Raw genomic sequence first — 22,140 nt, 5'->3', positions numbered from 1 at the left:
TAGAGCTTGAGGAGGTCACAGAGGGATCTTACCTGGATAATCTCCATTTATAAAAAATCCATTAAAAATAAAAGGCTTTCATGACAGCATAGGAAGAAATATTGAAGAAAACACTACCCCTTGAGCCAATCGATTCCCAAAACTGCAGGGGAAATTATTATCCTTGTTAATGGTGAGAAACTGAACCCTGGAGCAACTAAATAACCTGTAAAGAGCAGCCAGTGACAGCAGCAGCAGTGAAAGGCACAAGGCACTCCACAAAGCCCAGCCTGGATAAAACAACCTCAGGTAACACCAGCTGGATGGGAAAGTCTGCGTCAAACTTTCTACTTTCAGTCCAGTAAATTCTGGGAAAAGTTTAAGAATCCATAAGAATCCAAAGAGGCCAGAAATATTAGTGAGGAGGAAAGGTGGCTGAGGGAGCTGGGAAGGGGCTGAGCCTGGAGGAAAGGGGGATCAGGGGGCCCTTGTGGCTCTGCACAGCTCCTGCCAGGAGGGGACAGCCGGGGGGTCGGGCTGTGCTCCAGGGAACAGGGACAGGAGCAGAGGGAACGGCCTCAGGGCAGGCTCAGGGTGGATTTTGGGGAAAATTCCTCATGGGAGGGTTTTTCCAGGCCTGGCACAGCTGCCCAGGGCAGTCTGGAGTCCCTGTGCCTGGAGGGATTTAAAATCCATGTGGATGTGGCACCTGGGGACACAGGGCAGTGGTGGCCTTGGCAGTGCTGGGCTGGACTCGATCTTCTCACAGAATCACAGAATGACCAGGTTGGAAGAGACCTTCAAGATCATCGAGTCCAACCCAGCCCGGCCAGCTCCCTCAGGGGCTCCTCTCAGGGTTTGTGTTCCCAGCCCCTCTCCAGCCTCGCTGTCCCCTCTGGATGTGCTCAGTGTCCCAAGGTCCTTCCCAAGCTGAGAGCCCAGAGCTGGGCACAGCACTCCACGTGTGCCCTCAAACCTTACCCATTATCAACCTTCCCAACCTTCCCAATTCCATGACTCCATGACTGTGGGGCTGGAAGAGGGATGGATTTGGCTAATTACTCACCCAGAGGCTGCCAGCAGCCCACGCTGGCTGATGCAGCAGCAGGCACGACACTGATTTTATTACCTGCCTGTCAAGTCACATCTCAGCCATGCACTAAGCTCTAATCTGTTCTCCAGACACTTAATTCACCGAAGATGCTTCTAATAAAAGTGAACTCAGCTGCTCTCTGAAGCCTTTTCTCATCATTCCAGCAGATAGGATGCAAATTCTGCGATATCAAATACTTATGAACCCTTGGCACTCTCTTCTCTTAGAAATGCTGGGGTTTTTCAACTCCCAGCAACAACAGCTCAGCCAGAGATAGAAGTGAAGTGGCAAACGCTTTATTTCTGATCATTTAAGGAAGTTTTGATAAAACTCAGAAGAGCTGAAGTGTCTGTGCTGTTAAGCTCAGGAAAATGAAATCTGGCAGACAAGTACGCTCAGGTCACAGTAAATACTCAGTTTCTCATGAAATTCAATCCCTGTACAGGCAAATTATACCCAGGGAGCAGCCCAGGCTGGAGAGAGGCAGAGCTGCCTCACTTACCCACGAGCTCCAGGGAGCTCCAGCTTCCCAGGCTGTCCTGAGTCACTGATGCTGCCAGACAAGGCTGAAAAGCAGAGCTTGAGCAGAATTCCAGGCTGAGGTACTGAGAACCCTTGGACACATGCATTTTGCTACAGTTCCAGGTACTGCATCCTCAAGTGAGTTAATATAAATATGTGTGTATATAGATATTTGTAAGGGGAAAAAAATCCCCATTGAATAGGTATCACCATGACAATGGGTTTGTGTTCAGAAGAGACCTAAACCCACAAAAACCACAAAACACATAAATATTAACAGGAGTGATATGTCTACCCAGATGGTGAATTAAATGTGCAGATGTGGCTTGATTTTTTAAATCACCAGATTTTTAAAAGCTCTCTGCAGGCACACTTTTGTTGTGAAAGGAAAGCCATTTTAGATAATTGTGGGATGGTTTGGGTTGGAAGGGGCACCAAAGACCATCTCATTCCATGGGCAGGGACACCTTCCATGGACCAGGTTGCTCCAAGTCCCATCCAGCCTGGCACTGAATTTTTCCAGGAATATCCCTGTAAATGTTTTTTTGGGAACACTGAAGGGAACACATGCTTAGGATACTTACCCAGGTTGTACCACATGTCCCTGATCTCAAACCCAATCTGCCTTCTCATGTCCCCGTACCTTGAAAAGGAAAACAAAACCAGCATTAAACCAAAAGAAATCAAAGACCTACAAGCAGATAAATCTCATTTCAAAGATTCACAGCCTTCAAAAAGGGAAGAAACTCCAGAACAGGTTCTCAAATGGGACCCACACTACTGAGATTACCTGGCTACCCCCACCAGCTCAGCAATGCCTCTGTCAGCATCAAAATTTGGGGAAAGAAGGTTTCCAGCCTCAACAATTCCAGCATTCCATGGTGCCAGGCAGAGGTGGGAGCCACCCACCCTAAAGCTGGTGCACCAACACCTCCCATGTGCCATCAGGGACATTTTCCACTCCCCTCCCTCTCCACAGGAAAGCTTTAACGAGTGGAAATCATCCCAATGCCTTCATTAACAATGGGATCAGAACCCTAATGAGCGCCAAGGATGCATTTGCCCCATGGAATATTTGCAAGTTAAAGATTATTACTTAAATAACAAGATGAGCCAAACTGTAATATCTGGCAACTTGTAGGATTTGTGGGGGATAATAGTGAGACACCCAGTCATTAATATGGATTAAAGAGAATCTTCTGCATCATTAAGAATCTGCTATTATCTAATGCTTAAATGCAATGTTTAGCAAAACCTACAAATTACAATAATTAAATTTTAATTATTAAATATTTGACGTTTTAATTGAAATATGTACTTAAAAAGATGGGTGAGTATGATATTGAATTAACTGATTAATTACATCCCTTTTGACACAGAAGTGCCTTCACACAGCAATGAAAGTGCCTCCAGACCATGCATTTATTGAATCTCAAATTTATTGTCTTGATTCCTGTCTCCAAAACCTGATTAAACTGAAAATAACAATTTGCAAATTCATTATAAACAAAGATTTACAATTTTGCAAACTTTATTAAGCAACCTCTTCAAACGACTTAATTTATTTACTGATATTAGCAGTGAGAAATGCCTGTTGATTCCTTCAATTCCTTCAGCGAGATAAACTGCTCTGTTTATTATAAAAATCACTCAGAGAAAATTTGTGCCTGTGGTTTCCATCCTGACAAAGAGGAATTATCAGTCCACAAATGTATTTGACAGCAATTTCCAGCCCAATTCCAGCTCGGCTTTTGGCTCTTTGTTCAGGTCAGGAGTCTGAGCTGGACTAAAATGCTCTCATAGGTTCTCATTAACACTGAGCAGAGAGAGGAAAGGGATTCTAAACTTAATTAAATAAAATTTACCTGCAACACCATTTCAATTTCCTAAATAAAATATACCTGCCTTCACAATACCAGCTCAATTTCCTTGAATAAAATACACCTGGCCCTGCAACACCAGCTCAACTTCCTTAAAAACCCTTTATCTATAGTGTTATTTCTGGTATTTATAGCACAAGCCCCAAACCCTGAGCTCTGCTTGACACCACTTTTCCACTGAACTTGTAAATATTCCTGTTTCATCAAGGAAGCCCCAGGTAGAGCAGATCCTAAAGTGCTTTAAAATTCTCTTTCAAGGCTCAGGTAGAGCACAGCTTCCAAAGGAAACACCTCAAAACTCAGGAGGGAGTGGTGGAGTTTGCAGGGCAACTTGGTTCCCTTAAAAAGGGATGGAATGTGGAGCTCTTCCTGACTTTTCTGGTCAAAACCCAAAAGCCACATGAGCAAAAACCTTTAAAACCAAATCACTGCAGCAGCGATGAACTGTCCCCAGTCCCCCTGGGATTTCTCTTATCACAATAACAGACAAAAAGGCCTGGATTGGGAAGGTGAAGGGATACAAAATGCATTTTCTTTCTCTATATAGACACATTTTATTTATTGTATACACCAGGAGCCAGAGCCGTGCTTGTTCAGGGAATCACAGCTTGGAAATTCCCCATTTTTGTGACCTCACTGGCTGTGGGAACACCTGGCTTTTCCAGATGCTCTTCCCAAATAGAAAAAGAATCCACACACACTGCCTGAAATCACAACATTAGCTCTTTTCAGAGCTTGGTGTTTGGTTAAGTAATAATAAGGTCACAACAGTGGACCCCCAATAAAAGGCAGGAGAAATATCAGCAGGATAAGGGGAAAACGGCTTCAAGTTGTGCCAGGGGAGGTTAAATGGAGAGTTGGGACAAATTCCTCACTCAGAGGGTGGTCAGGCACTGGAATTGGCTGTTCAGGTGGAGTTTCCCACCCCTGGAGGGATTTAAAAGCTGCAAGGATGTGGCATTTGGGGCAGTGGTGGCCTTGGACTCAATGATCTTAGAGGGTTTTCCACTCTTAATCACTCTGTTTAAACAGAATCTTCATGTTCCCCTCTCACTTCCAGGCTTTTTCCCCTTTTGACAGCTTTCCTTTGCTGTGGGATTCTGGCAGCGGGTGGCTGGAGGCAGGAATGTGATCCCTCAAAAGGAGGAAATGGCTGCACCCACCCCAACCCATCCTTCAGGGATAGCCCAGTGGCAAAGGCTGGAGCACCAAAATTCCCTCTCAACAAAGTCAAGGATGAACCATAAAGAGCAGACAAAAAATGAGATTAGAAGAAGTACAAAGCTGAAGTGCTTTCAAAATGCAGTTTTATAACATGTTAACAGGAGAATCTTGACTTTCTGAACATCCTGCAGCAGCAAACACTGAATTCATCCCTAATGAATGGTGAAATTCAGATCTCCATGCCAGGGCAGAAACACACACAACACTTGATTCACGTTTTTCAACCCAACCTTTCATTATCCCCTGATTGCATCTCAATTTGAATAGATTTAGCAAAGAAATTAAACCGAAATTATGGCAATAGACCTCGAGTTCCTGGCCATGATTTAGATGACGAGCAGGACTTACTTGTTAAGGATTTTTGCTCTTTTAGCACTTGAAAAATTCTCCAGTTGTAAAGACTCTTGTGTGAGAAAAGCAACAGCCAGGTGGAAATAGTTGTTCCAGAGCTGAAAGCCCCCAAAATGACAAGAAGAGATTCCATTAATTCTCTGAAATGTTTCTCTACATATCTACAAAACAACTTAAAAAGTCTCTAAATTATGCACATAAATATTTCAAGGAGAAAAGAACAGACACCACAGAGATGGTGTTTCTTGATAAATTCTTAATACAGCTCCTCGTTGCCTTTATGTTTCCAACAAATATTTCCCAGCTACAAATCCCAATTCTTTGTGTTTTGATGATTCAGGCAGAATCCCAACCCAAACCCTGCTGTGATTCCGTGATTCTGTGACAAGACCCACAAGTCAGGAATGGATCACAGCACCTGCTGAGCCTGGAATGATTTAACTGGGATAACTGGGGTTCACAGCCACGAATAAACCATGAACAAACCCACCAAAACTACACAGGGCAGAAATTTGTTACATTAATATCATTTATTCCATTCAAACTGGGAGTTTTTTCTTACCTGTAACTCAAAGTTGGCTTGATCAAGGAATTTTTTGTTTAGCATATCTGCATACTGATTAATTGCTCGCAGGAAGACTCTGAAAGATCAAGAGAAAATTACATAATTACACACTTCTGGGGTACCTTTGTATATTTGGCATCCCAATTAGACACAAAATCTGAGTCTGTCTGGAAAGTGAAATTTGAGGCTGATACTTGAAAAGCAGTGTGATCTCACCACTGGTAAGTGTACAGAATTCTATGCAGATGTTCTCCAAATTAATCAAGTAAATTAGCATATGCAGAAACAGAGGGAGTGTTTGGGATAAAATCACTTGTCTTTAAAATATCTTTTCATAATCAAGAGATCATTAAAAATTCAGTTTATTAGCACTATATAGACATAAATTTTTAAAGTTACAATGTTGTGTCTAAGCCAGACGTGCAACTGGTTGTATTTTAAGTTTAAGGTCAAGAAAAACACGTTTTCAAACACATGAGACAAAAAAACCCCCTTCACTTATGGCACAACAGAAATGTTGGTAAAGGACAGTCTTTAAAACATTGTTCACTGCTCTATTTCCCAAATGGTAATTCAGTAATTCAGTACCCACTGTCGTTTACAGAGTTTCTAGAACACCTCTTAAATTGCAAAAGGACTTGGCCTGACAAGCTTGAAAGAGAAAACCAAATGGCACAGGAGAAGTAGGGCACTACATATTCATGGTGCTGAAAAATAAACTGATTATTCCTTGGTAGCCTGATCTCCATTTTCAAAACAAACATGAGATTCCCCCTGCAAACTCCAAATTTATGCTGTGCAGCTGCCAGCTAATGCCCAGACAAATGAGCTGCTCCTTGGAGCAGGCTGGGAGAGATTTGCGTCTCCTCAGAGTCCCCAAAATGATGAAAACCCCTCCTGACATGTTCTGGGTTTGTTTCTTCCCCACCCCCAAAAACAGAACTGAAAAAGAAAGTTCACTTCTGCAAATAAAAAAATTATTTTCTTTCAGGCTGGAAAAAAAAAAGGAAAATTATTTAAAACAAACCAGATAGGATTTGTACTGAATTTAAGATACTTAGCAATTTCTCCTGAAAAAAATTAATATTTAGCTGCAAGTTTGGTATCCAAGAGAAAAGAAGCCTCCAGATAATCCAATATGATGGAAACAGACATTATTTATAAATATTTAAATATTTATATATGGGCAATATGTTGCTGAGTGATTACTTATGAACATATTGATGTATTTATATAAATATATCAATATGTACATACATTCATAAATATATCAAAATGTACATAAATTTAGCAGGATGCTAAGAGAGTTTATTTATTTATATATTGAAATAAATTAATAAAGGGAAAAATTTGATGCCACTGGGATGTATCTGTAGTGTAAGGTCAGATCATCCCCATGGCAGAATTATGGAGGAGAAAGAAAGGATCTAAACGGGAAAGTTAAAATTAAATTTAGAAAGGAAAGTACAGGAATAATATAAAATATGGAAGTATTTTTAAGATATAAGCAAATACACATAAAAATCAAGTACATACATATATACAGGTGTGTTTTGTAATATTATTCTTTATAACTAAGATGAAAGAGACATCTCTGCACTTGCACACAGCACAGCCAAGGAGGAATTTCAGCCCTTCAGTGTCTTTGTCAGTGTTTTGGGAGAGCACTTCATTAAGAGATTTTATAAATGAGCTGAATCCAGCACACAAATGAACACCCTGCACTGCTCCAAAATATATGGATTGGAGATGTGTGATTCAATTACTGAGCTGTAGCACAAACTAAGATTGAAATCGAGCTTATCTGTGCGATCAGACAATCACCAGTTTTATCCCCTCCTTAGCCCTGCTTTGCCATGTGCTTCTGAAACCTGATAATAGAAGGAGATCTGTAAATCTTCCCCCAAAATTAACAACTGAACGTGGTGCAGGGGCCATCCCAGGCTGCTCCCTCATGAACACAAAACTGGTTCCAACTCAGGCAGGATTGTGCCTCCAGCTTAATGATGCTGCCTTAAGACATCACTGGAATGTATTCAATCTGCTCCATCTAATTAAGCTTTGGCACAATCTCATTACTTCATACACCATTATTTTTCTTAAAATTGTAACACTCATTTTTCCCTTATATTAATTCCAGGGAATATCAACAAAGAATAAATAATACAAATTCTGCTGTGCTTGCCATTGGAAAAGGAGCAGAGCACAGAACACGTGTTCAACTGGAGCTGGAATTAAACAACCCCTGGGCATTCCATTATTTTTCTTAAAATTGTAACACTCATTTTTCCCTTATATTAATTCCAGGGAATATCAACAAAGAATAAATAATACAAATTCTGCTGTGTTTGCCATTGGAAAAGGAGCAGAGCACAGAACACGTGTTCAATTAAACAACCCCTGGGCATCAGGGGGGTTCAGGAAGCCAGAAATTCCTCCAATTTTCCATAAAGGAACATCCCAAAGAAGAGATGGAGCGACTTCATGTTGATTTTTGAGTTACTGAAATCCCAATTTATTTTCGATTTGATCAATTCCTCTGTGACTGGATAAAGCACTTCCTGCATAGGTCAGTGGAGAAATCCCAGTGACAGTCCACAGAACATCATCATCATCACCAACATCATCATCATTAGTAGTATTTCTTCTACTGCTATTCCTACTCCCAGTACTACAATTATTACAAATCAAATGTCATGGCAAACCTCACAGCACTTTGCAGGATATTTCAGCACCTCCAGTGCCAAGAGCAAAGAGCAAAATTAAGATGTTTTTTATCTAATGAAGTTAATTTTTAAAATGTATTTATTAAAATATTGACAAGAAGAAGTAGCAAGATCACTACTCTGAAGAGAGAATTTCCATAGTAAAAATCATGCTGGATGAATTCTTGGCTGGATCCTGGGCAATGCTTTGTTATCACCTGGGAAGTTGCTGCAACTCATGAATATAAAAACGGTTCAGGTTTATGCCCAAATAAAAAATGAAAGAGGAAGCTGAAACACTTTATCATTCCAGGTGTTAGTTAAACCCTCCTCCTCCTCCTCCTCCAAAGCAGGTCCTGACAATTTTCAGTAACTTCACTGTCAAAAGGTGGAGAAAACGAAAAATGAAGCAAGAAGTGGCTCTTCAGAATAAGGGGAATTAACCCAAAAGCAACAATTCTGTACTGAAGAACAAAGGAATTGGCTGCTGGAACACTCTCAAGGATAAAAGGTGGACTTGGACATCACTGGGCCAAGGGATAAATAATCAAAACTCTCAGCTGGAGAGCATCCCTTGCAGTGCCAGTCCTTATCTTGCTGTAATTAATAACCAAGATTGGCTCCCAGTTGCGTGTGCATAAAAAGAAGTGCTCTTCTTGAAATTCAGTTTCAATGAACAAAAGAATTTATTATCCATGTCAGGAAGAGCCACAGAAGTTAAACTTTGAAAAAGGAAGAAGTTCAGAGCCTGGAACCCAACACAATGGACTCTGCTGCCATGTAAGACAACAAAACCTAATCCGAATGTACTGGGAAAGATTTGTGAGACAAAAGACTTTATCAACCCAATTAAAAGCAGGAAATTAACATTTTCTATGATGTGATTGGAATAGAAGGAATATGATTACAGAAGGAAGTCACTTCAGGATATGTGGAAGAAAGAAGGGTGTAAAAATCCACCAAAGAACAAAATCAACTGCCTGGAGAGAGGAGGTTTTGTGTGAGCTCTGGGGAAGGAGGATGGGGATGGCTCCAAGGGCATCCAGAGATTTCTGCTGTAGCTTCATCCCCTGAGGCAGTAACTGTCCTCTTATTCTGTGTTTAGAGACCTTCCAGAGAGCAGCATCAGAATCATTTTGGTTGGAAGGGAAGCTTAAATTCCACCCATTCCCACCCCATCCATGGGCAGGAACACCTTCCATTATCCCAGGCTGCTCCAAGCCCTTCCAACCTGGCCCTGGGCACTGCCAGGGATCCAGGGGCAGCCACAGCTGCTCTGGGCACCCTGTGCCAGGGCCTGCCCACCCTCACAGGGAGCAATTCCTTCCCAATATCCCATCTAAGTCAACCCACTTGCAGCTTAAAGCCATTTCCCCTTTTTCCTCCCTTGTCCAAAGTCTCTCTTTAGCTTTCCTGGAGCCCCTGAGAGAGGCTTTAAGGTGTCCCCAAAACCTTTTTTCTGCCACCAGGATTTTTTGGCAGTTGATCCCTGTTTTGCATTTCCTGATCAGATCTGTGTCAGCTCTCCATGATCCAGCAGGAAGAGTGATTTGCCCACCACCTTTTGAACGTGACATAAAAGTATGGCTGGGAGCTCAGGTGAGAGAAGCCAGGGAAAAGGAGATGGAGGAAACCATGGCAAAACCATTTCAATTAGGAAATACGCATGGCTGGGAGCTCAGGTGAGAGAAGCCAGGGAAAAGGAGATGGAGGAAACCATGGCAAAGGTCAATTAGGAAATAGAGGCCATAAAAGGCAAAAATTCTCAAAAAAAACCCAAACCAAAAATCCAGGTGACCAAATCTCAGTGACCAGCTTGGGTCCATTCACCTTGCCCTGCCTCAGGCAGTTCTCATTTCTCCAGTAATTTCTCCCCTTTATGGCTCTCACTCCAGAGTTCATCCATCCAGGAATGTGCTGCTGGTTCATGAACTGACTTCAATTTCAACCCCTGACTCCTGGGAATGTTTCCTGTTATTGATTATTATTCACTTCCACTGGGCCCAGAGGTGCTTAATTGGTTTGTGGATGCAGAGATTGCTTCACCAAACAGAGCAAAAATTAATGGTTGGACTGTGTAGTTTTCCAAAAGATCCTTTTTTCCCTCCAAACAACCTCAGTGCCTCCAGGAGGTGGGAACATACATCAAACCCTGACTTCCAGTGGCAATTGTAAATGAAGGAGGGACAGAGGGATTTGAGTTATAAATGGAACAGGAGTCACTGTGCCAAACAACTCATTTTTTTTTAGCCCTTTCTCAGGTTCAGTCACTTTTTATTCGGCCCTTCTCCCTCCTAATTAGTCAAGTGCCCTGATTTGTTCATGTTTAAAAACATTTTGTGCCCCGTTTTCTCTCACTCAGTTCTGACATTGTTGGAAAGTAATTGCAGGAGTTCCAGGAGCAGAGGAAAGCTGGGCGCAGGATGTAACACCTATCCAACTGCCTCTGCAGAAACACTGCTCTGGAGGAATAATCCAAAGAGAAATATTTAAAAAGTGGAAATGCTTTTACAGCCTATGCCATTTGGCATGTTATTTAGTTATCTTCAGTACCCAAGGATTTGGATTTACACTGTGAGTGTTTATGCAAAATATTTCTGACAGAAAAAGAAACAACACAAACCAGGAATGTTCTCCTCACTATTTTTCCTTAAGCAAACATAAAAAAAAAGAAGGAAAAAGAATGAGAAAATTTCTTCCTTAATGGCAGAATGATTATCTAAACAAGAATACACAGACACAGCTTAAAATAATTTTGGTTTAGGTGATAATTTGATAAAAGAGAGGGAATTTGGAGTGAGGTTCTAAAAGGCACTATTATGATGTCATTTCAGTTAATTTAGATGGAAGGATAATGAATGCTTCATTGCAGCTGATCAGCCTTCCTGCACATCACCATGCTCCCCATGCCTGAGCTCTGCTTCCCTTGGAGATAAATTCCGTGATCTTATGGGAGCCAGAGTCCTCTTCTCTTGTCAGGCTGGGTGGGCAACAACAGCCCCAGACCTGGGAACCCAGAGCAGAACCCAAATCCCAGCAAAGGTTCAGGAAGGCACCAACAGCCCAGCAAAGCCCTCTCAGAACACCCCTCACCTCAAACCCCTCCAGCCCTCTCACAAACCACTGTTTCAAACAGCTTTTTTCTTACTTAGGAATTTAAAAAATAAATTTTCCCTGGTATTCAACCTAAAGCTGCCCTGGCCCAGCCTGGGGCCGTTCCCTCTGCTCCTGTCCCTGTTCCCTGGAGCACAGCCCGACCCCCCCCCAGCTCCCTCAGGGATTCTCCAGCCCCTTCCCAGCTCCTCAGGAATTCTCCAGCCCCTTCCCAGCTCCATTCCCTTCCCTGGACATGCCCCAGCCCTTCCAGTTTATCTTGTTGAGAAAGGTCCAAAACTGCCCCCAGAATTTAAAGTCCCTCACCATAGGAGACTCAAAGTCATTTCCACACTCAGCCTGGAGGTACCCTTGTATCTCCCTCAGTTTTCTCCTTTCCCAAATTTGTCTCCCTTCTTTCCCTCTTCACCTGCCTTTACACCTCCAAGCCTACCAGCTGCCCACCACTAACAAATTAATTTAATTTAACACTTCTTTATATTTACACACCCCTGCCCATTCCACTTCTTTCTCTTCAAGAACATTTTAGAAGTGTTTAAAAGATTCCTTGCAACATCCTCTAATTCAGCAGGCTAAAGAGTAGTCAAAACTTAAAAAAAAAAAAGAAAAAAAAAAAGAAAAGAAACTAAATCCTTGATCATTTGCTGCCTTTTGAATTACAATTCCTGGGCTGAGGATGATAATAGCAGAGAGTAATCCCAAAGAAGACTTGCTACTAAATACCCACATTAGCATAATCTCCTCATAATGCCTGCTCCACAGCAGCACAGGTGCTCCATGTCACTTTATTAACCTATTTTCTAACAAATATTTCAGCCCCAGCTTTAGCACATTATCTCTAATCACTGATAGCTCTCCCCTCATTTGTATTCCGGGCTGGTGCCCTCTGAAACAAAGGGGACAGATGAATGAAAAATAACGGAGTTACAAAACGCTGAAGGACAAACTTGTGGGCTGACTACCAACAACCAAGAGGCACAAGGGGTTCTTTATCCCCAGCTCAGGGCTGTGTCCTGGTGGGGTCTGAGCCTCTCCAAGGGCTGGGATCTGTTGGATAACCACGGATCTGACTGCCCTCGCTCTGCTCCTGCCTTGACTACATGTCTGAGGTCTCAGCTGTGGGTTTTGGATGACTTTGAGTGCAGGAAAGAAGAGGTTTCAGCCTCCTGTCCTCTTTCCCAAGGCAACTTTGCCTCCTGGAATTTTATCTCCATGGATAGAAGCGTCAGTACTCAATTTCAGCACCTGGAGAATTTTATGGCAGAGCAATAAAAGCTTGGAAATTATGTTTTCTAATGGAAATGCTAGCAGACAATTTAATTTAGGAGGTTTTAGCTAAGGCTACAATGCTGGCAAAGTAGCATCTCTTGCAAGTGGACAGCGTTCCTATTCCTCTACTCCAAAGTTATTATTCTAAAGGAGGCAGACTTGCTGAATTCCAAGAGACTTTCTATTGTGGCAGCTGGCAAAAACTCCCAGCAGAGCTTGTAATTTCAAACAAATGTAATTTGTTGGAGTGCTGCTGGAAGGGATCTGTGCCATCAGGTGAGTTATTAAACAAGCATTTCATTGTAGTGCAATGCTCAATAAAATGCAGAAAGCCTTTGCTAGGAACAGAAATCATCACCTTCCCCTCTGGAAGTACCAGAGAATTCCAGAAGGGTTTGGGTGGGGAGGGACTTGAAAGCCCACCCAGTGTCACCATCCATGGGCAGGGACACCTTCCACTGTCCCAGGCTGCTCCAACCTGGTCTTGGATACTCCCAGGGATGGAGCAGCCACAGCTGCTCTGTGCCAGGGCCTCACCACCCAACTTTTCACCTCAGTTCTTGTTTTGACTTGATTTCACAAAGGATTTCAACCACTTTTTGCAGAGGTAAAAATCAATACAGAAGAAGTGGTTGGTTTGGGGTTTTTTTGTTTGTTTGTTTTTTCCCCTGTTGCACTGCTTTTCACACAAACATTCAGTCCAGAAAGAGAAATAACTACAAGAGAAGTAATTCAGGGAAAGTTTGGGAAAGGACGTCACAGGCAAATCTTCCTGCAAAGCATGGAAGTTCTGGCTGAATTTGGCCAAATGTTTTTAAATACTTGACAGTGCCTCAGGGTTTGCAGCAGGGGAACCTCCCTTGCTCTATGCTGACAGCACTGGCCTCTGCTCCTTCCCCATTTCCATGGATACTGCAGGTGATTAAAGCCACTTCAGCTACTTATGGATAAATCAATAGAATTGATCTGCTACATTTCAAATTATTTGGCATTCTCATCCATCCTGCCATCAACCGGGAAGACAATTGCACCTGGCTAAACAAATGTCCTGATGTTGCTTGGAAAAGAATCTCCCTTTTTTCCTGCAGGTACTTAATTTATCAAATTGCAGCAGAGAATAGCAATGAGGAAGAAGAAAGCAATCTGCAAAGGTTGGGTTATCACCTCTTCAGTGCTGGGGTCACCAATCAGGGTTGTTCAGAAATTCCATTTGCTGAAGTTTCCCCCAAAATGTGAAGTTCATTCTGATGGCAGAAAGTTGCCAAGGGAGCTGAATTATCCCAATGCCTTACCATGACTTTTATTTTCCAACCCAAGCAATCACAAGCGCAGAGGCACTGCCCAGAGGAGCTGAACCTTCATAAAAGTGGAGTCCATCTCCCCAGGAAGCAGAGACTCCCTGGGAAGAGGTTAAAATGTGATTTCTTGTAAGAGATGAGTGGGATAAACCGCAGCAGCTGCTCTGCTGGGCTGTGCCACGGCTGCTGACAGCTCTGTGGAGGGAACACTAATGCTGGCAGAGTGAAAACAACATCTTGCTGGAGCTTTAGGTAAGCCTGTGCTTGATCCAAAGGGTGGCTCTCGGGTATTAAAGGGACACAGAAGGTTTTAGGGAGGCAGTGGGGTGTGTGGAGGAGGGAGCCAAGTGAGACGGGTCCTGTGCCCGTCCTGCCAGCCTCACCCAGCTGGCAGCCCCTGCACAAGATCCCTGCCTTGCTGCTCTTCCCAGAGCTCTCTCAGCACCCTGCCTGCTATCTTTGGAGTGGAATAAATACCTCAACACCTGCCAGTACCAGGAGCCCCTTGGTGGGTCTGAGCAGATTTTCTGGCTCTGTGGGAAGGGTTAAATCACCCTGCACACCCTACAAACAGTCCCAGGTGACACAGCACAAAAATCAGCCTGGCAGGACACACAATGCCATTAATAACGTGGTTTTTTTCTGTTCTGCAGGGCAGCAGAGGACACTGCCAACCCCACGAACAGATCCACTGCAGCCTTTCAGCAGGACCACACCACGGTGTGGGGGCTGAACTGCAGCATCTGGATGGCTCCAGGCAGGATTCAGAGCTGCCTTGGACATGCCAATCCTTCCCAGAATTTTCCAGCTGGGGATTAGTTTCTGCCTGGTGAAATCAAAGCCTAAGAGGCAAACACAGCCAGGGTCACAAAACCACGGCCAAGTGTGTCAATGGGACAATGGCTGGCATAAAAAGTGGTTTATACCAAACAAGCAATGAGATAGAATTGTGGATGTAAATCCTTGTCTGCCCCTGGATCCCTGGAAGTGTCCAAGGCTGGGCTGGACAGAGCTTGGGGCACTCTGGGACAGTGGAAGGTGTCCCTGCCATGGCAGGGGGGGATCAGGATGGGCTTTAAAGTTCTTGCCAAGCCAAACCAGTCAGGGATTCTCTGAAATCAGGTTCTCTGAGATTTCTTTTATGCAATACTTTAATTTCACTCCCTCTGTTAATCCCAAGAAAGCTCTCTAAGCTACTAAATTATGTTGTGTGGCCAAATGATTGTAAACTACAGGAATTCTCTGGCTACTGAGACACAAACAATGCTTTAGAGCACCACAGGGCTAACATTTGATTTCTGACAGGTGAGTTTGTGCAATAACCTCCAGGCACAGCTGCCTTTGGCTGAATCCTCCCCTTCCCAAGGCAGAGCCATGGAAAAGTTTGCTTCAATATGGACAGAGCAATAAGAGAATCTCCAACACTGTGCAAGGTTTATTTCCTTAGAATTTGGGAACTGGACACCAGCACATTGGAGCACCATCAATCCCACAGTGCACACAGTGCCAGGGAAGTTAATTCCCAGATGGAAAATATTCCTGAGCCTTACAAGGACAAGACAACCAGGCAGTCCCTTCACAACAATCAGTGCCTGGCCTGGTTCTCCTGCACTGGGGCACAGCAGAGTTGGGTACAAGGCCCAAATAGCATTTCTGCACCATTTCTGCTCCTTTTATCTTCTTCCCTGGCCTGAATTACACAGTTTGGCTCTCTCCAGATAGAAGATTTATAATGCCAATGGCACTGAAAGCCAGCAGCCTCTCTGGGAGTAGACTGCAATTATCTGATGGGCTCATAGAAGCAAAAAAACCTCAGTGGGGAAAAATTTAGATTAGTCCTGATAGGAGATTTTCTCACCCAGAAAACACAACCAAAGCAAATGCTCAGGTTGATTTTTTTCACCCAGTGCTTGTGGTATGGAGTAACAGCTAAAGTCATCCTCATTTTATAGGACTGTATTAGAGAATCCCAGAATGGTTTGGGTTGGGACTATAAAGATCATCCCATTCCATGGGCAGGGACATATCCCACAGCCAAGTTTGCTCCAAACTCACCATTCCAGGACTAAACCAATTCACAGTTCCTTCATCCCCGCCTTGAGTGATGTTTGAGCATCCACGTGGCATGGGCAGCACTGCCTGGTCACTAAAAACTCAGGATGTCAGCAAGGCAGGGCCTAACAAAGCTGGGAATGAGCTGAGCGGGATGCAGGGACTAACACTGGCATGCAGAGGGATGCTGGCATCCAGTGACCCATGAAGGGCAAGGAAAAATCTGCTTTTCCAATGGATATTGATGCTTGTGCAGAGCAGATCTGCCAGAGTTTTCAGCTCCATCTGCAGCAGATATTATGGAAAACCTGGCAGCAGCCAGGAGTGATCTGGGCCAGCAATGATCAATGGGATCAAAGGTTTATACAAGGTAAAAAGCTCCATTTCCTGGATTTTTTCCAGAGAAATTAAAAGCAGAATGGCACACACAGGTTGTCCAGATTTTAAGCAATTTCATCTTTAACATCAGCAATATCCAAACATTGATCCCTGGAAATGGATCCCAAAGGATACTAAAAGTGGCAGCACAAAACCTGGGATATGATTTTTAGTGTTACAATCCAAAGCTTTAATGTTACAGGAGCCACACAAAAACCTTCAAAAAGCTTTTGCTTTGGATCACACCCAGAGGCCAAAGAGGTTTGAGAGTCACTGCTGAGGAACTAGGGATTGAGAAATTCAGGAATTAGCCTTTTCTGCCTGATTTTCAGTTAAAAACACTACTTTCAAAGAAAACATGCAATAAGTGTTTCATAAATTATTGCACAAAATTTCAATTTTTTACTTTTTTTCCTAAAATTGCCATCTGAGATAAAGATTCTTTTTCCTGCACATTTTAAAACTTTCTTCCTTTTTCTCTCACTTTTTAAGAAATAATTGCCTCCCCCCCTTGATGTTTAGGTTGAGTAATTTAACTTTTACTAGGGAAAATAATAAAAGGTTTATGTTATTTTAAAAAAAAAAATCTATATCTACCTTAATATTAATTTTGCTGTATTAAAATTGGGAAATTTTCAGTTTATTAGAGTTAGATGCTTCTTCTACCCCCCACACAGCATTTAATGATGCAAATGGACCTCAAAAATTGTGATTTAGTCCAAGACATAAGAGAGAATTAAATGATGACACCACTCCAATGCTGTTCCTGTAATAGGGAGTGTGTTCATTTAGGTCACAATGACTCACATTGGTAATTCATTACAAAATATTTAATATTTTTATATAGCGTATTTTTATTCCCAAGGCATGATCAAATGTTAAAGAGCCAAATGTCACTAAAAAGGGAGAAACAGAGCCTTGTGCAGAGCCCTCCTGTGATTGAACTCTTCACATGTTGACATTTTCATCAGAAATTCCCTAATTTCCTTCAGGAAAGTTCCCAACTGGGGCCACAAACCCTGCTCAGAGCTGCTCACCTCTCATGGAATGAGCAAACAGAACTAATCTGCTTTTCATCAACAATTCAGGCTACAAGCCCTCATTAAAAAGACTCCCATTAAAAACACAACGTTACAGCCCAGCTACAAATAACTGTGATTTTCTCGGTGCCACCCTAGGATAATTCACTTGCAGAGAAACACAAAGACAGGATTAAAACCAGCTCGTGGTCCAAATTAACCCTCCATGTATTATTTCTGCAAGACACCACCTTAATTGCAATTATGCATTCAGGGACCAACATGACACTTTGTTCTTAATTTGTACACAGTAAAACAAATGGGGTTTTAAATGAATGAAAAAAGCAAATATTAGTCTGTGACAAATCATAATTATGGGGTGGTCACAGCTGTTTAAATTGACTCCTGCTAGGGAATTTCAGGTTGTGACAAACACAGATTTTTTTTGAGGCTGCTTTGGACAGCACAGGAATTTGGGGGGTCACTTTGTTTCTTTCAGCATTCCTTTAGAACACATTTACAGAGGTTTGGAAATCACACCAGTATTTTAGCACCTTCTTTGCCTAAATTAATGGCAACAGCACTTGGGGATGTGGAGGGGGCAGTGGTGGCCTTGGCAGGGCTGGGAATGGTTGCACTCAGTGGCCTTGGAGGGCTTTTCTGACCTGAACAATTCCATGATTCTACTGATAATCTCCGACTTCCTCCACCTGCTCCAGCCCCGCATGGAGCCAGGGAAATGCAGCAAAGATCAACAGAAAACCATAGAATGATTAGGATTGGGAAAACCCCCAACATCATCGAGTCCAACCATCCAGCCTCCTTTGCCCAGGCTCAGCCCCTTCCCAGCTCCTCAGGAATTCCCCAGCCCCTCCCCACCTCCTCAGGAATTCTCCAGCCCTTTCCCAGCTCCATTCCCTTCCCTGGACAGGCTCCAGCCCCTCTTGCAGTGGGTGGGGGATGCCCCAGCAGGGAGGGCAGAGGTCTGGCAGAGCTGGAACTCACAGGGTGTTGGATGTCTTTGAGACAGAAACGTTTTGTGCTGACCCCACTTTGTACATCAGAACAGCCAGAGACCTCCCATGTTAAAAGCTCTGCCTTTATGTCATGCAAGGGCAATTTTTGATTTTCCTACTCAATAAAGGCAAAGTGCCCCCAGGTGAAACCTGTAAATAACAAATCCAAGCACAATTGGTGTTAATCCTCGAGCAGGAAAATGCTGCTATGATGATGTACAAAGAAAATACAGGGTGTGAGTGTTTTATCTCCTGTTTGGTTTTAGAGAATAAATAAAACTTGGTTCATCCAGCTGGAACTGAAAAGGTAATTTCACTGCTGCCTCTGACAACAACTGAAACTTCATTTTCTCCTTTAAGAAGTTTCAGCACCCACAAGAGTGGGATCGATCAGGGTGAGAAGCAAAGCTGTGCTTCCCTTCCTCATCTCCAGCTGAATCCAATATTTTCTCCTTTTATGTGCAGGGCAGTCAATGGACACATCATTGCCCAGAGAGGATTATCTGACTCAGGAGTAGGAGGGCAGGACAAACACGTGGGGAGCTCCTCATCCCAGTGGAACATCATCCAAAACCTGCTGGGCCTGGGCTGACAAGTCCCATGTGCAAGGACTCTGCTGACCATGGAATTCCAGACTGGTTTGGGCTGGAAGGGACTTTAAAGATCTTCTAGTTCGAAACTTCATTTTCTCCTTTAAGAAGTTTCAGCACCCACAAGAGTGGGATCGATCAGGGTGAGAAGCAAAGCTGTGCTTCCCTTCCTCATCTCCAGCTGAATCCAATATTTTCTCCTTTTATGTGCAGGGCAGTCAATGGACACATCATTGCCCAGAGAGGATTATCTGACTCAGGAGTAGGAGGGCAGGACAAACACGTGGGGAGCTCCTCATCCCAGTGGAACATCATCCAAAACCTGCTGGGCCTGGGCTGACAAGTCCCATGTGCAAGGACTCTGCTGACCATGGAATTCCAGACTGGTTTGGGCTGGAAGGGACTTTAAAGATCTTCTCGTTCCATCCCAGCCACAGGCAGGGACACCTCCCACTGTCCCAGGCTGCTCCAGCCTGGCCTTGGGCACTGCCAGGGATCCAGGAGCAGCCCCAGCTGCTCTGGGCACCCTGTGCCAGGGCCTCACACCCTGCCAGGGAACAATTCCTCATTTACAATCTCCCATCCAGCCCTGCCCTGTGGCAGTGGGAGCCATTCCCTGTGTCCTGTCCCTCTATCCTTTGTCCCAAGTCCCTGTCCAGCTCTCCTGGAGCCCCTTTAGAGTCCAGAACAGGCTCTAAGGTCTCCCCAGAACCTTCTCCTCTCTGGGCTGAACACTGATCCTTCCTGATCCCCATCTTTCTGCTGGAGGTTCTCACTGCCAAAATATTGCTGCAAAAAAACCACTTGGTGCAAACTTGCCCCCTGAATTCAGGGAAAACCTTGGATGGGTTTGTGTGACAAACCAACTGAGGTAACCCAGCTGGTTTTGACCAGCTGATCTGGTGAACCCCTTTGCTGTCAGCTGCAGCAGCTCTGAACCTTCCTAAAGCCTTGTTCAGATTTAAATTTGGAAAAAAAAGAGCCTTTGGAATAATAAATCCTTTGGAGTGTGAGTTAGAGACCCAAGGATAATAAACCCCAGGCTCATCTAAACCTTCTCTAGAGCTGGTGCTGCTCCTAATTGGGATGGATGTGCTTTGCCATGGAAGAGCTGGGCAAGGATTGGTTGTTAAAACACAGGTTTATGGGACCCATCCTATGAAATGATGGATCAGGAACGTGTCTTGCATTATCAAATTACCCCAAGAATTGGAGTGTTTTGCATGTAAAGCTTCAGTGCTAATAACGCAGTGCCAAATTAGTGGGAATGAATAGATGCTGAGTAAATAATCCCATTTTGTTGTTAGTTCCTAATGGATCTGTTGATAGGAAACAACCTCTCTATCTGTTTCCATCAGGATAATTTGATAACCCATCTGTATTAGTTAAACTGCAGATTTTGTAAACACTGAGGCCGAGTGATTTGTAACAGGAGCAGGATGTAGGAACCACTCTCCTAAAGTGTTTTTTAAATTGCTTTGCTCGCAGCTACAGAGTTTGCCATAAAGAATGATCCCTCATTGTGAAATTTCCCGGCCTCAGGAGTGGTCCTGGAGCTGAGGAAGGGACAGGCTGATGATTTAAGACTATTTAATGCCCTGCTTGTTGTGGAACAGAGAGCTGGAGACCTTCCTGCTCTAGCAGAACACAGCACTGCAGTTCCTTAATGCCCGAAACTGGGAAACTGATTTATCACCTATTAGGTCTTATTAGATCCCATTCAGTAGGAAAAATGAACTGCTGGAGCTGGATGGCAGAAAATTAATTTGAAATAAATGTTATGGAGTCAAGCTTCTTCTGCTCCTCTCTTCAAGCCTCTGTGGCTGGGGTTTTCCAGTTGGATGTGGGTTCGTGCAGGGAGGCACACTGTGATCATTTTACACATTTATAGTTTAGATTAAAAAAAAACCCCAAATATTTTCAGTACACATCTCCTTCATGGAGGGGCAGGGGAAGGGCAGCTCTCCAGCTGTACCAGGGTATGGGATCCACTGGGGTTTATTTATTCCAGAAGCACTTCTTCCCCAGGAAAAGGAGCCTCTGCAGAGCTTTCCCCACAGTTTCACATTTTTATGAGTTTTAATCTATTGTTTAAAATTGTAAGAATGGTTTCCCACTGCCAGAGGGCAGGGATGGATGGGATATTGGGAAGGAATTGAGAACCCAGAGCAGCTGGGGCTGCCCCTGGATCCCTGGCAGTGCCCAAGGCCAGGCTGGACACTGGGGCTGGGAGCACCTGGGACAGGGGTGGAATGGGATGATCACTTCCAGCCCAAATCATTCCATAATTCTCTGACAATTCCATGACCACCAAGGTTAAACTCCCCAAAAATTCACAACCCTGTGGATTCTCTGGGGTTAGTATTTGCCCACACCTTTGTTGACCTTAAAAAAACTAAGTATTACATTAACCTTCCTTAATTTTGCATAGAATTTTAAATAATTTTCCAGCTTTTACAACTCAGATGTGAACTGGGCTATTTCAGCAGAGATATGGGTTAATATTCCCAGAGAAAATGGACAAATTATCAAAATGGAGCTGAACATTCCACGTGAAAATAATCTATGAGCTGACTCCTATTCTTCACTGCTGGTTGTTCACTGCATGGGCACAGGCAAATTACTTCATTCCTCCATGAATCAACTTGAACATCTGTAAGGTCAACATAATGCAGATGATCTTCCCCAGCTGCTCTGAGATTCTTCCAAAAATAATTCAAATTAATATTATTGTTGTTATATAAAACTGTCACTACAAATCTTTCTTTATGGCAAACAAAGCATCTTTGACAATGGCCCTTTAGCAAAGAAGAGCTGAAAAAGTTGGCAAAGTTTAATTTTCCCACAATGCTCAACTGCTTGAGTAACAAATGCAATGGAAGATTTTTCAGTATAAAATGCAGGAATAAAATTCTATAAATATATTCTTGCCCACAAGATCATGTTTGGCCCATTTGCCATTGATATTTGTGTGATAATTATCTCAAAAATATTTTAAGTTAACTGAATTCAAGCCAAAAGTACCTTCAAATTGTTTTCAAGCCAGAAGTACCTTTAAATCAAATACCCAGTTAAGTAAGTGGAC

The 22,140-nt window shown here is 43.3% G+C and overlaps 1 protein-coding gene across 2 annotated transcripts in view; it reads right to left on the bottom strand.

Moving 5' to 3' along the window:
• The window catches only part of DOCK1 (dedicator of cytokinesis 1), a 265,150-nt gene that overhangs the window by 70,983 nt on the left and 172,027 nt on the right, over window positions 1-22,140 (bottom strand). For both annotated transcript variants that reach the window (XM_039731351.1, XM_039731353.1), the window contains exons 30-32: window positions 5,612-5,690; window positions 5,047-5,147; window positions 2,179-2,237 (exon numbers count right to left, since the gene is read on the bottom strand). In XM_039731351.1, coding sequence (XP_039587285.1) covers window positions 2,179-2,237; window positions 5,047-5,147; window positions 5,612-5,690 — 239 coding nt within the window. The remainder of the gene's footprint in view (window positions 1-2,178; window positions 2,238-5,046; window positions 5,148-5,611; window positions 5,691-22,140) is intronic.

The sequence above is a fragment of the Passer montanus genome, unplaced genomic scaffold (genome assembly GCF_014805655.1).
Source record: "Passer montanus isolate IOZ18808 unplaced genomic scaffold, ASM1480565v1 scaffold77, whole genome shotgun sequence".
Taxonomy (NCBI): Eukaryota; Metazoa; Chordata; class Aves; order Passeriformes; family Passeridae; genus Passer; species Passer montanus.
The sequence above is the reverse complement of the archived record's forward strand: the minus strand, read 5'-3'. Positions and strand labels throughout refer to the sequence as shown.